This window comes from Acromyrmex echinatior, chromosome 14, assembly GCF_024713525.1.
Source record: "Acromyrmex echinatior isolate Ae372 chromosome 14, ASM2471352v2, whole genome shotgun sequence".
NCBI classification, from domain to species: domain Eukaryota; kingdom Metazoa; phylum Arthropoda; class Insecta; order Hymenoptera; family Formicidae; genus Acromyrmex; species Acromyrmex echinatior.
This window is the reverse complement of record NC_141865.1, coordinates 8,892,311-8,907,380: the sequence shown is the minus strand read 5'-3', so window position 1 is coordinate 8,907,380 and position 15,070 is coordinate 8,892,311. Positions and strand designations below refer to the sequence as shown.

The 15,070-nt window shown below is 34.7% G+C and overlaps 1 protein-coding gene across 1 annotated transcript in view; it reads left to right on the top strand.

Annotated features, from left to right (window-relative positions):
* Positions 1-7,941, top strand: part of LOC105148835 (uncharacterized) — a 231,977-nt gene extending 224,036 nt beyond the window's left edge. The window contains exon 9 of the mRNA XM_087413068.1: positions 7,680-7,941. Coding sequence (XP_087269194.1) covers positions 7,680-7,720 — 41 coding nt within the window. The 3' untranslated portion in view covers positions 7,721-7,941. The remainder of the gene's footprint in view (positions 1-7,679) is intronic.
* Positions 7,942-15,070: the final 7,129 nt, after the last annotated feature.

Below are 15,070 nucleotides of genomic sequence, written 5' to 3'. Positions count from 1 at the left end.
TACTGACAATCCAACCGTTGCAGCATGTTATTATGCATTGATTGATTTATTTTTTAATTCGGTTCGTTACTTTGAGTTAATTACAATATTTTTATCGATTGAATTATTTACGTTTTGGTTATTCATTATAAAAATCGTTAATGGCACCAACAACATCGGCGGATTAATCAGAACATTGATCGAGTTTTTTTGTCCAAACAAATTATCTGATGTGAAATTTTATGTTGTTTTGCATTTTATGTAACATGTGGTAAAAATAATAAATAAATAAATAAAATTTTTCAAATCAATAACAATTCTTAGACTGTTTTAATTGAACTAATAAATTAAAATGAAATTGGGCATATTATATGAGTCGCGCGCATTGCTCGCGAAATGCATATAAAAAATGCAACATTTTGATAACTAAAGACTAAAGCATGCATCCCCTCCCTTTTGTGCGTATAAGTCGTAGAATTAATTTGCGCATTTCGTTTGATCTGGCATTACACCTACAAAAGTAGATCATTTCTATAGGATTAATAAATTATACGATCTCCAATACGTCTATATTCTTCCTCGTGCGGTCCACCGAATGTGTATGACCAATATTTAACGGCTATTATTGTCAAAGAGAATTTATCTTATCGCGCCATGGGGGTTGCCGGTCCCCTCAGGGGCGACAGGGTGTAGCACACCGTACATGCACCACCACGCGCACAAATTACGCGACAGCGGGTATCTGCTATTGATTTACTGGTAGCAGGTGCATGCAGACGGAATGAATTCACGTCCGCCATATTATCAGGACGAGAATTCGCCTGTCCACGTGGCTGCTTCGTTAGACTATCTTGCAAAGTGCATCTATTAGCCTACCATGCCCTTTCTTCTTGATCTACTATCTTCAATAATCCCTAGTTATGTAACTTGACCCTAAATATTAATTAAATTAACAAAATGCGCGCGTTTGAAGCTTTTTATCAACAATGTATGACAATAATTAAAAAATTTCCAATGTTTTATCAGATATCGTTTGCGACATTTTACTACAGATTTATTCTTTTATACAACGCAATGACGAAATTGATTGAGGAGTACTTCCTCATTTACAGGAATTACAACACTTTTTTTTAGCACACACATTAATTTTATACGTCTCGTTAGATTAACATTTGGAAGTTATCGTTGTTGGATTAAAGAGAAAAGAATGATTGCTATTTCCATTGATTTACACGGATTTAGTTATTAGCTACGTATATGATGCCTTCGATTATTACAGCTACGTGACAATGACAATGCTACGAAATACAGAAACATGACATAACCGTCACAGTAATTGCGGCTATTGTTCCGAAGTCCAAACATCATTTGTCATCTCTGTCTGAATGTTATAAAGGCAATTACCAATTCCACAATATTATCGCGAGACGATAAAGTCAAGACGTGTATAGTAGATATATTGGTTGTTTTAAATTAAAAAATTTTCAGGAAGAGAGAATAAGAATAGAGATCGATAATGATTTTAGTGTACGATGCTATATAGTAATCAAATTATGTTAGAATATTAGCACTTTCAAAGTTTATGAAAAAGGATTTTATGCAATGCAATAAATGCAACATGCATTATATCGCTCTTCTTACAATAAGACTGATAACTTAATTTTCCCACTTATAACACTCGTTTATCATCGCTAACAGTTCATCGCGTGTCCAACAATTTTCTCTCACATTCCTCTTTCCGAAACTCATATTACTGAATAATGAGAAAAAGAAGCCCGATATAAATATACACACATACAACAATAGATAGAATGTTGTTGGCTGACAGTGCATCTGTTTGACGGAGAATTCATGTAATGCAGATATGCATGTATATGGCAAGGAGGAGAGCAGAAAGAGGGTATGTACATTGCACGCTGTGGAACGACATTTGTATTTATATACGTCTCCGAATCCTCGCTTCTCCGGGTCCTGAGAGAAAACCAGTCGACGCCCGCGCGCTGCTGTTCAATGCCCGCCATCCAGCAGACACATGCGAAGCAGATTTCACTTTATTGAGATTGCCGCATGACTGTTCTACCCTCGCGTTCTGCCTTTGGCTGGATCTACGTATCCATTTATACACATAGATCTGATCCGCCTTTTATCTAGATCTAATGGCACAAACCGTAGCGTTGCGCTATTCATCAGCATCGTATTCCGCGGCATGATTTTCGTCTCAGTCTTCTCGTATTAATCAGCGCACGATCGTTTGTAACGTTTCGTCTATAAATGAACAGAATCAGTTAGTCGTGCTAGAAAGGATTGTAATGACGAGCCAAGAAACTGACTGCAGTTGCAGACTTGGAGTCTCTCGTTTGTTCACAGAAAATTACTGTGAGCGGAATGTAGATTCAAACGGTACAGAATGTCTTCAACGCTGTTTAATACTGATTGTCAAGTCGATGAACTTACTTTATTAAAGTAGCTCGGAGGGCTAAGTTAAAATGGGAGGGTTGCACGAAAATACGATATTTAGCTTTAAGCTAAGTCGTGATAGTTGATGTAATAAGAAGCGAGAAACATTCAAGGTTCTTATAAGCTCATGAGCACTTTTTGCTTTCCCAGCCTTCTCGCTCTTTGCTGTTTCACCCAGCGTCTTCCCCTGGGTATACTGGCTGATGATAACGCATTGGGGGAAGAAGCATCAGACCCGCCGTCATGTACGTCGTCCGGGATGGAAAAACTGATTTATTGCTTCGTAACGTCAGAGTGCCGACTACTATAAGAAATATACAAGTAGCCGTGATGCTGCTGCGCTACCGTGTCTAGGAAAACGCATGCTAGCGAGATGCCGAACACTTGAGGAATTTGCGAGAGTCGCACAACTTTAACAAAGTGTCACGATAATTCACAATTTTCTTAAAAGCTTAAAGATATTTTTGGAGCAAAGAAAATCGTCCACCTTATCACGATGCTATGAAAATCGCATGCAATCGTGCGCAAGGACCTCATCCGGTTTACGAGGACGATAAGGAAAGACAAAGGACCGGACGTTTTATTTTTGGAATTACGACTGGCCACTCGTGAATCTCCATTGATTTACGTCAAATCACTCTCGTCCGTCATTCTTGTCCGTGCCTGATATCTCAGAGATGAAGCTGTCCCAAGGCAAGATATGTCGTCAAAAGTATACTGCCCTAATCCATGAACTTCGACCTCTGTTATCTCACTCACGTCACCGTGACATCCGTCTTCATGCAATCGAGATACTCGATTTCATTTTTGTCGTGTATGTGACTCAGATTATCGAACAAGGCTGAAAGATAAATGACGAGATTTCTTAACCAATAGAAAGAAGTCTGTGCATTATTGAGAAATATGATTAGAATATAAAAGTTGTTTTATATCGAAGTATGCATGGAAGGTGTATGTATAAAGGTTTTATTTATTATTCTTTTGAATTCTTCTTTTATAAGCTCTTGTTGCATGGCGTGTATAAATTATGGAAAGGAAGTGGGGTGGAAAGCGTTTAACCTTGAATTATACGCGCTAGGGTGTTTTCTACTCCAGGGACCTTTTTACTGTTTTCGAGTATATTAGCAAGTAAATGAATTAGTATTCGTTAATGGGGTCGCGTTAACAAGAGGCAATTTTTGTTCTCATAAAAACGACCGGTAAAAGAAAATCAACAAAGATTTTGTTCGCATCCTGGCTCGATGCCAAAGTGATCGATGAAGGCCAATATTAATTGCACCGACGAAGGAATGAAGATTAGCTGTTTAACGATGTAAAACCAAGTGCTTGACAAAAACGTTAGATACGATAAAGTGAGATTACGATTAAATGAACTAAATTACAAATTGGAGTGAACTTATTATTATTAGTTATAAACTTCGCAGTAGTAAAATGTGTTAAAGATCAGACAGAGTTTAAAATCCAAGTGTTAGCAGACACATTTTCAAAAGTAAATTTTACTTTTAAAATTATACATAGATAACATTAATTATATAGTACCAGAGTAAATGGCGTATTAAATTCGTTATTAAAGCAACAAGCGATAGATCGAAAGAAAATAAAGTTCTGTTTTATCGAAGGAATTAAAAATAACAAGTAACTTATATTTTTCTATTGCAAAATCTAATAACTATTGTATACTTGTTAATACTGATAAATACTAATTTAATAGAGACCGAGATTATTACCAAGTGAGCCATCAATTTTATCATTTGAGAATATCAATCAAATAGGTCAATCAATCAATAGCCAATTAAAGCATGCAATAGTTTATGAAAATTGATGGCTGTCAATGAGAAAGAGAGAAATTCAAAGCTCGCTCAACTTTGATTTATAACTTCAAAGCAATACAGCACAGTATCATCACCTACATACCGCAACAAGTAAAACTGGAACGACTCGTTACGTCACATATATCACAATGTGGAAACATATTATCGCTGTGTCATGTATATCTACGTCGCATGTTATTTTATGCAACATAAAGAAATTGTGGCATCGTTTTTATAATCATCTTTGTGTCATACTTTGACTGACATTTGCGCATATACGATGTTACGTGAAAATTATAACACAACTTCGTTATGGTTTAACTGCCGTCATAATATTTGCAGATGTCTTTTTATTTAACTGATTATATAACATGGTTTAGTAATCGCGTTTAAAAAAAAAAAAAAAAAAAACACGATGATTTCTGTTAAAAAATAAAGTTTGGAATTAAATTCTTATTTTTTCACTTAATTATGAATAATTATTTCAAAGTTAATAAGTATGTCTTAATTCGCGAATTTATATATCCGTCTAAAATTAAAAGAAAAACAAAAAAATTGATTTGTCATTTACGTTTATTCATTAATCTAAAATCCTTTCTTTACAAACGCTGATTTTGTTAAATTCTATTCTTATTTTGTGGCGAGAATTATCATCATGTGCAACAAATACATCTATTACTAAAACACAATGTAATTAGGTACAATCCCAGGAATTCATGAAGCGGTCCCAGGAGATAGTAACACTGTGGTACCGTAACGCGCAGCTCATTTATAACCCACTTTTAAAGGTAATGGGGTATTTAAGACCACTTAAAAGTAATTTGCAGTAAAAAAAAAGGGGTGCCTCTAAAGGAGTTTAAGTTCCATGTACTCAGAAGGAGGAAGGGAATCTGAAGCCAAGCGTTAGATAGCAAGCGGAAAGTGTCAAGAAACAGTGGCCGAGTGTGATTGTATGAAGCATGGAACGGATGCAACTAGGCACATAATGGCGCTACAAAAGCAAAGAAAGCGCGTGCTCGAGCGCGAAGAGCGCTCCTTTTATTTTATGCCGTCGGCAAGATTAAAGGTAGGATTTACTTGTAAAAACGGAGAACCTTCTTTCGAAGCTTCGTTTCCTATTCCTGCTTCAAAGCCAGTAGGTGCATGCAAATTGTTCGTTAAATCGCGGAAATCGGAGGGTGGGTGTCCGGTTACCTTTCACAGCCTTTGTCTAGCGTACTGTAGAAAATCGTAAGAGAATAAGAATATTCTACGCCCCATTCGACATTCGATCAGATGGAAGTAAAAAACGAAAGCATGACGAAGATTAATTGGTTATTTGAGAAACCATCAGATGAAATCTTTTGAAAGTAAGAAGATCGAAACGCAATTATTATTATGGGTAAAGACTGAGAGACAGCAGATTTGGAAGTTAAAACTATTTTCAATTTCTTTGTAAAGCGCATGAATTGTAGATTTTTTTAGATATTAAGAGTGACAGCATTCGATGTTATTTAAATTTATCTATCAGCATTTCACGATGGGATACTTTGAAAGACAATTAATCGGGATTTCAGATGCGTTAAAAAGTATCCGGAAATCTCTTTTTCTTTACGTTTTATTTGCTCAGTCTGACCCGACGTAGAAAATCCTTGGCAATCCTTTCTCATCCAGGGTTAGATCACGTGAATTATATTTAAATATAACATTCCGTGTTTAATCGACTGCTAAATAATTTCATTACGGCAAGGTGCGAGCTTCCTCTTGATAAAATCGTCAGTGACTGATCTGAACACAGCAGCGCTCGGCCAAATCCCGAGACACAACCCTTCGGCCAAGAGTCGATACGGGGCGATTAGAGTTCGCCGTAACACGCGCCTCGGCGAGCGATCTTTCCGAGAGAATGCTTCTGCAATCCCACGATGCCAAGCGAAGGCGAGAAGGTAAATCGTCTATTAAAGCGCGCAGCCTCGAATGTCACGTCTCGAAACCAGCGCGGAGGCAAAGAGGTTGCAGGGAGAGCGCAAGTTCGGCTAATCAAGGGAAACGGCTGGGTGATTACTAAATGGACGTAGAACTAATTTTGCAGGCAGGGGGATTTACGATCGGGTCTCTTCTCTCTGTCACGCGAACGGATACTGAGATCCGATAACGAGTCGATACCTTGCCTTGTTTAACTTTCTCTTTTGATCGGCAAACGACGGCAAGAGACGGGCAATTAATGAAAAACATTGCAATCCAGCGCGAGCTTTTCTTCTTTGGCATGCGCTCTCCTTTGTGTATAGCGGAGTATCGTGTGATTGATCGCGTAGTGCTACGCCAATTCGTTTCTTCGAGGGTCTGTTAATTAAAAGACGATTTCTTTTTACATTAGGAAGATAATGATAAACGCGCAGACAGACAGATCTTTGTTAAAGTATCGAACAATCGATGCTGTCGATAAGAATGGCACGTGGTGCGAAGAAAGAAAGTGATGCGGAGACAATATAAATGCTAAAAGAGTTGAAGTGAATGCTTTACAATGAAACGTAGAAGAAGTTAATTGCTCATCCACTTCACGTTCCTGAGAAACACTCGGAATACTTTTCATCTAATTGTAAGGCAACTTATATAAATAAAAAAGATTTTGAAAGGATTATAAATAAAAGAGATTTTCTTGTTATCGCGGTTGGTAGTATGCGGTTCGCGAACATTAAAAATACATTAATCAAATTTTTTTCGATTGTTTCGTGTAACCAATGCTATTAGCATTCTAATAACAGTGACTGAATGGGGCATTGTTGAGTTATGTTACTGAAAATTAAAAGTGTAGCCACATAGTGTGATTGTTCGCAATATCGCGCGGTAGCAATATCGCGATAAAATTATTTAACTAGTATTTTTAATCAAAATTTTGTTTTTATAGCTATCGCAACGCAACAGTGTAAAGCAGAACGCGCATGGAAAATACTGTTGCACAAAGTTTTGATGAGTTTAATTATGATCTTATAAATCTAAATGACTGTTGAATTACGTAATTCCTAATGATGCCGGCACGTTTAAAATACGTTATTGCATCTCTTTTTCTGCGTGCTGATTTATAGAGTCCTGTTTCGAGAAGTTCTATCTTAATGTTTTACGCACGAAGGGAATTTTAATTTGAGAACGTTTGAATTTAACTCGATCCTTATTTCTGAGGGGTAGAGTTTAATAACCAGATATAATTTCTCGTTATCGCGGTTAGTAGCACGTACGATTCCGAATTAGTTCGCCCATGCTCGAAATTAGTTGCCTTTATAGCTAATTATCTCGTCTAAACGTACAAGTAGATACACACGCTTTTGCAATGACCATACAAAGTGTGTAAAACGACGCGCCAATTGTTAACAATAATTCATTTGTAACTTTGCATACATTTCCTTCTATTATAGAATTATTTAATTAAAAAAAAATATTTTTGAATTTTTGTTTCAGAAAAAAGAATTTTCTACGTGATATTGCGTGATATTACGTGATAATGTAGAATATGGATTTATGGCGATTGTGGAATGAGAAAGATATTGCGATAATTGTAATCGTTAACTCAAGTCACGTGCGTCATAAGGGTCAGAGCAGTTTATATCCAGTTACCGTGCCACTGATGGGATTGATCAATTTGGCGATAAATGCAGTCGACAATCATAACTAAACTTCTGTCAATTTCAATACCTATATCTTACAGTAGATTTAGTAAAATGTACAAAATTGAGATAAAAACAATTGTATTTTAATAAAAAAAATATAAGAATAAGAAAAACATCTCGTTGATTTAAAATTACAAATCAAGAAATTTCGTTCAAATTAAATTATATGTAATTGTAATATAATTATTACAATCTTTTAATTACATGTTAATTTTTAATCTTTTCTTTTCTTCTTATTTACGGTTAAGTATTACTGATTTATAAAGATATAATAATTAGAATAAAAGTTAAATATAATTGTTTCCCTTGTGTTATAAGTAGAATCTACGTTTCTTGTTATGCGTGTATTCGTACATACCTTATAATTATAGATAATCGTAAATTCTCGACCATGTCGTGTATCAGTACTTCTATATAAACTAGGTAAATTAATATTTATAGAGAAACTTGAACACTAATACGCCTTTCCTATGAAACAGTATAACGTGAGAGGAATGCTATATAGACGAGAATAAGTAGCTTAATAAAATTCTCTTTTCAATGCGAATGAAATTTGGATATATGTATATTAATTACGCGTATACTATACTGTGATTATTTTTAATTTTAAATATTACATTACAACAAATATATATTTATACATATACAGGGTGAATCAGAGTCGTTGAACCAACTTTTTACCTTATGAGAAAATTATCGACTTCATAGCTAATTGGCTTATAACATGCATGCAGTCAATAATTTTTTCATAGGGTAAAAAGCTGATTCAATGACTCTGATTCACTCTGTGTATATACATATATTTGAAAATGAATTGTATTATTAAGATTATTTAACAGTTTAAAAAATTATACAATTATTTCAACACTATCACACAATTCAACACAACAATATAGGTACTAATTTTAATTTGCTGTGACTACACCGGAAGTGCACGTCGCTCGTAATAAAAATTAATCTAGCGTAAGTTTGTTGATGCCTTTCACTGCCTGTTCTTGTTAAGTTTCGTGGTTATTTTATTATAAAGTCGTTTATACTTTGTTGGTTGATTGGTGTAATAGAGCAAAACTAATCTGCGCTGAATCAATATAATTATACCTCGAGTCTTATCAAGAATATCTTTTTTTGTCGATGCATTAATTATAACGCCTCTTTATATTTATTATGAATAATTTAAGAATATTTCTTATGCAACCATAATTCTTATTAATTTCCTGACTTGCAATGAGAGAAAAAAATTTTATTTTTAATAAGAATAAGATAATTCTGTGATCTTTTTTCTCATTATTTTATTTATTTCTTAATTTTGTTTCTTGTAATTTTTTTGCTGTTTCATAGATGTGATAAATACTATACTTGGCCTTTTCCTATTATCGTATCATATATAAGATTTTCTGACATAGAGTTTAACGAAACATTTTTGATCGACATATTTCATACTCAAACGTTTAGAGCTTTAAATATTCTATAGGCAAATTTAGTTCATTTAATTAAGATAGTAATATGGTTAATAACATATGTAACATGCACGACAGCATATAGAATATCCGCAAATGTTATCACCGTCACCATTGGGAGTAATTTGCGGAGTGGAGAACTATCCTATATAGGTCGTGTTAGAAACTTGAACCAGATCCTATCAAATGATAGTGCAAACGCCGACGAAAGCTAAATTCGAAATAGCGTTGCTACATTGACAATGAGAATGGTTGACAATTAAATTGCTACAAAATATGATTTAATATGTTTTATTATGTCTCGTTCTATATTCGCGTAATAATTCAAAGGTAACATTTATTGTTCGTATACTGTGTTATATTTAATTTAATAGCGAAATTGACCGCAATTAATTTGCAGCAAACTGTTTATTTTTCTACATAAAGGTAAAGGGGGAGTATATTTGCTCTGTTTGCATATTCACATGATCTAGATTTAATTTCGGCTTTGACTGCAATTCGTGATTGACATGTTTCTAATTGCCATTTCTCAAATTATACTCTTTATATAGAAATCACTGATTTATACGTGTGTAAAAATTGCTACGGTATTCAATATGATAAAATATTTCATCTTTGGAGAGAAAAATATCACAATCGAAAAATTAAATACATTATAAATTAATTAAATTAATAAATTAAAAAAATACAAATGTTAAAATATTAATTAATTAATATTTTTTATTTAGTTTGTTTCATTTCGAATATATAATATATATAAAATCATAAAATTTTGTCTACTAATAATAATTTTGTAAACTCGATTAAATTTGCTCCTTGTCAAAATTGATTTTAGATTAGCACTCCTCTTCCAGAATCACTCAACTTCGAAAGCAGAGGAGAAATTCGAATAAGATTTTATCCCGTTGGCAACAAACGAATCACCGTGGTTGCACCAACTGACGTTTTACGATATATGTATGACGTAAGCCGTGTATTCATCTAACTCCAACGATTCCTAGCAGACTGCTCATGCAAATCCACTAGCTGACGAGGCAGCTACGGTTGCCGCAAACGGTAGACGCACATATGTTTCAAACAATAAAGCAAAAGAACAAGTAACGACTCAAAGATTTCATGTGGAAATTCACAAAAGAAAAATCGTCCTTCCTATGTATAGTAATAAAAAATAATAGTAATAAATAATAGTAATAAAAAATGTCCTTAATATTTTTAATACAACAGAATTATTATAATAGAGCATAATTTGTAATATTTAGCATCGATTTTATGAATGAGTTCACTTTTCTTTAAATAAAGGAAATCTCCCTTATAAAAATTTACATAAAAAATAATAGTAATAAATAATAGTAATAAAAAATGTCCTTAATATTTTTAATACAACAGAATTATTATAATAGAGCATAATTTGTAATATTTAACATCGATTTTATGAATGAGTTCACTTTTCTTTAAATAAAGGAAATCTCCCTTATAAAAATTTATATAAAAACATCACGATGTTCTTGCTAAAAATTGAAAAATGCTCTACAATATTGTCATGGTTTTTTAATTTCTTCTAGGTTGCATAAATTTATTTTCCCCACCCCCTTTTTTTTACATAGTACGTGCTTTGCGACAGTGACATCTCTTTTAGCCCGGTATTACTGAAACGCTTTCCGTAACGTGCTCATAGCAACGAAAGTTCTAAAAGTTACAGGAACGTCGTTACGCAGCCGCGACACTCCACCGTAGCGCCGTATCCATTTAATTGCATTACGTTCCCGCGGCGTGCATACAATCCACGGTCGTCTGTTAGGCTTACTTCGGCGACTCGTCACAGATTATTCATGCAAATCTCACAACGGATGCGGCTGCACATGGCGCGCGTGCGACCATGGTGAAAATATGCGACGCCTAACTTCGCATCCTTTAATTAAATCCACGATCGATGGGAGTGCGATGCGTTAATTCGCACGCTCCTGTCATTATCCCTTTTGATCACAAGACACACGCCGACGACCGCTAATGTCGTTCTAATAATGGCACACACTCCGGCCGTAATTGCGCGAACTCCGAAACCGAATCGAGACACGCTCCGCGAATCCGTCCGCGTCGGTTTGCGTGCAGCACGTGCTCGATATATCCACTTTGCCGATTCAAACCTGGCACGTTTGTTGTGCATAGGTGTGTTGCACGTGTAACAGTGCGATCGATTTTAGATAATTCAAGTTTTTACAGACAGAATTAACTCGAATTCCTTTGGGAAAGTAATGGCAATAGCTAATAGTTGTTAAAGCGTTATCCTACTTCGAAATTATATAAAAATACTCGAGCTGTGCAAAAAAAAATATGATTCAGAGTATAATCAAATATTGAAAATTTTCTATTTCGAGAGAGAGAGAGAGAGAGATTCAATGAATAGTGCAATCCATGAAATTTAATATTCGAGACTTGGGCGATTTGAATGTACGAATGCTCCGCAATAGAAAATTTGTATATTTCACTTAGCATTTTGTTTAACTTGTACTTTATTAGGATGATATAATTATACAAATATTCGCGGTAAAAAACATCATGTAACTTTATTTATGCTTATTTATTTATTTTCTCTCAAAAGAGAGAGTGTTTTTCTCATGGCTGTTTCCGTTCTATCGTCACCGAAGGCGAAGCAGCGGTTAAACTACACTCGTGTAACGCAAACACGATCTGCACTCCACGCTGTGTTGATCTTGCTTGAGCTCAAACTCCCACGTGTAAAATTTAGATTGCTAGCAAGCTCCAGCCTAATTATTGCTTCAGCGATCGGCACAAGAATTTATAACGGTGTTGTGTTGTACTTTCATTAGCCTGGTAATAAAAGTCTAACGAGATGTATATGTCATGCATAAAATTGCGTGCTTGCATTAAAATTTGCGAATATGTTACTTTATACACACACATTAGTCTCTTAAAATTCGAAATTCATTGCAATCAAGAATAATAATGCGATGAGAATATTCAGCAACGGATAAGAGTATCCAATCTCATCAACTAATATTTAAGAATATCTAAGATGTTCGGAGCTGATGTGGATCGCGCTTATAATTTATGTGATCCACTTTGAACGTGATTTCTCGTACTAAAGCAGATTTTCAACTCAATTTTCCCATATACTTCCAGTGATTTAAGCTGCTTTCATAGTTACTCGCGCAATTGTGTGGCGCGGAACGAGGTCGAACATACAATGTACAGCAGCTATCTTTTCCGCTCGGCCGAAAACAGGCGTTTGTTAAAGCATCAGTACGGAAATACCGCAGCGCCGGATTGGAATCATAATGCGCTTTTCGACGGATGCAAATGATGTATCCGACCAGCCTCCGATCGGTCTCCCGCGATCGTGCTTGCACCGTTCAATCTGTTCCACGGTTTGGTTACGCCATTGTGCTGGGAACCGGAAGTCGCTTAGTATGGTAATTTCGTAATTTGTTTCCCATTGTGCAGCGGCGTATGATGTCGTAGCGGCCGATCGATTTCTCGTTGGATGCAAGCGCGTGAAATTGCCGTGTTGATGGATACTGTTCGCCTAGTCGAATATATGTGAATTTGCATGACGTGATTTTTTTTTTAGAGTTTCCTGTCATCGTTTTTGTTACAATGAACAAGATAGTTACAATGAACAAGATTTTGTACAACTGTGAACGATTAAATCTTTTTATGTTTTATTTGTCAGATATATGACGCAAAGTATGTAGAAGTGGAGTATCGCAAGATATTGCTATAAGTATTCTGATAAATCAGGAAAAAATTGATCAATCCAATAAAAACACAAAGTATGTAGATCGGATAACATGTAACAATTTGTTCTAAGTTCTTAATCGATTCGGCACGCACTTGATTTATAACAATTCATTTTCTCTTATGGTTTCTCTTATAAAAGATATCGCTCTATATAGTCAGGATGAAAAGAACATGAGATTGAAAGAAATACGGCCAACAATCCGAGCTATTGATCTCGATGGGGGATGCGACGGGTGTGTAGTAAATCCTAACTAATTAGTCTGAGCGACGATAACATCCCCCTCAGTCGCGCGGTCTGTCTCCCTAAACTTCTGTCTTCTCCACTCTCTTCTCGACGTGCAATGTCTCCGCTTGCGCTTCACAATCTCTTCTGCGGGAGAACGCAGAAGCTTTCCTCGTGACAATCCCTAAACTGTCTGCACGTCTCATTGATTAAACCAAATGTCGGCTAGCTGCTCTTCAACTATCCACCGTCGTTTCACGTGTCTACGCTTTCCCCGCCAATCTTAACGAGGTCGCAAGTGGAAACTTCATTCGCAAAGATCATGCGGATTACTGGGAAAGTTCTCAGCGTCCGTACAGATTCATTAATAAAAAACGAGACTGGCGTTAAGTAGAGATCGTTGACAAAATGAGGAGAGCTCGCCGTGATTTTCGTCCAACGAATTTAACTGTGAAATTAAGATGACCGTAATCATCAGCAGGCATCCACAAACTAATTATCATTAGAGTTAAATCAAATAAGAGAATGCGAAATCATAATTTTACTCTTTACTTTTCATTTCGTGACCGTTCCTGATCAGATTTATCACATAATGTGTTAATTGATGTATCTACATATACATAGGTATATGTTAATTAAAATATTTAATTAAGTAACTATCTGTACAAAATATATACGCTTTTGATTCTGGTTTATATTAATACTATTATATTCAGAGGAATATATTAATAATAATAATAACAATATTAACAGAATCATACATATTTAATTAATTCAATAGAAAATTCGTTTCATTTTTAGTGTGTGAATAAATGTGGAATATTAAATATGTGTGGAAAGAAAACTGAAAGGGGAATGTGCCTTAAATAAATAACCATTATAATAATTAACAATTATATGACATTAAAGTTTGTACAATGTGCTGCGTGCGGAAATTCACGACAATCCTTAAAATGTCAGTACGTCCTCCAGATTAAAATAAATGTTGACGGGCTCCTTTATCATATTATATATTATTTGTTTCGTGTGCGTTTTAATTTTTCACAAAATCAATCAGCAAACTGAAACTTATTTGCTTATTAAAATAAAGAAATTGCAGTGATATGGATATAAAAAACTTATTCGATTAAAAATGATATAATAAAAGAAAAAAAAGATTAAAAATATTTCATTAAATAACTTATTAACTTTTAATTAAATTATTGATATAGCCAATAAAAATTCTTTTTCCCTTTATTATATTAAATTCCTTCTCAACTTTATTTATTACTTTTCTGATTTCAAATGATTTATGAAGACGATATATATTCTCTTGTGATTCACGTGATCGTTTTATGCGGCTAATAATATTCAAATAATTTAATGAGGTCGAAACTGAGCGTTCTTACGCGGAAACTTACAGACCTTCATAATCTTCATAAAAATCAAGGGAAAAGTTTTGTTTTATGAGTCGCGGGAATGTCTTTGCGTAAGTAGGGTAAAAAGAAAGTAAAGTTTCAAACCTATTGGATAGGAAAATCAGAGCCCTCGGCTTCAGAAAATTTATGAACAAAGTAAGAATATTTTGTAAAAAGCTTAATGCAAACAAAGAATATTTCCACACTTTTTTCTGCACTTTTCATTCTCATTGATATGATTATAGTCACTAATCGAAACGAAGAGATGCGCATTAATTTTTCCAATGTGTAAACAAAAATTGATTTAATATATTGTCTCATAATTTAGGTAATTAAGAAAATTTCT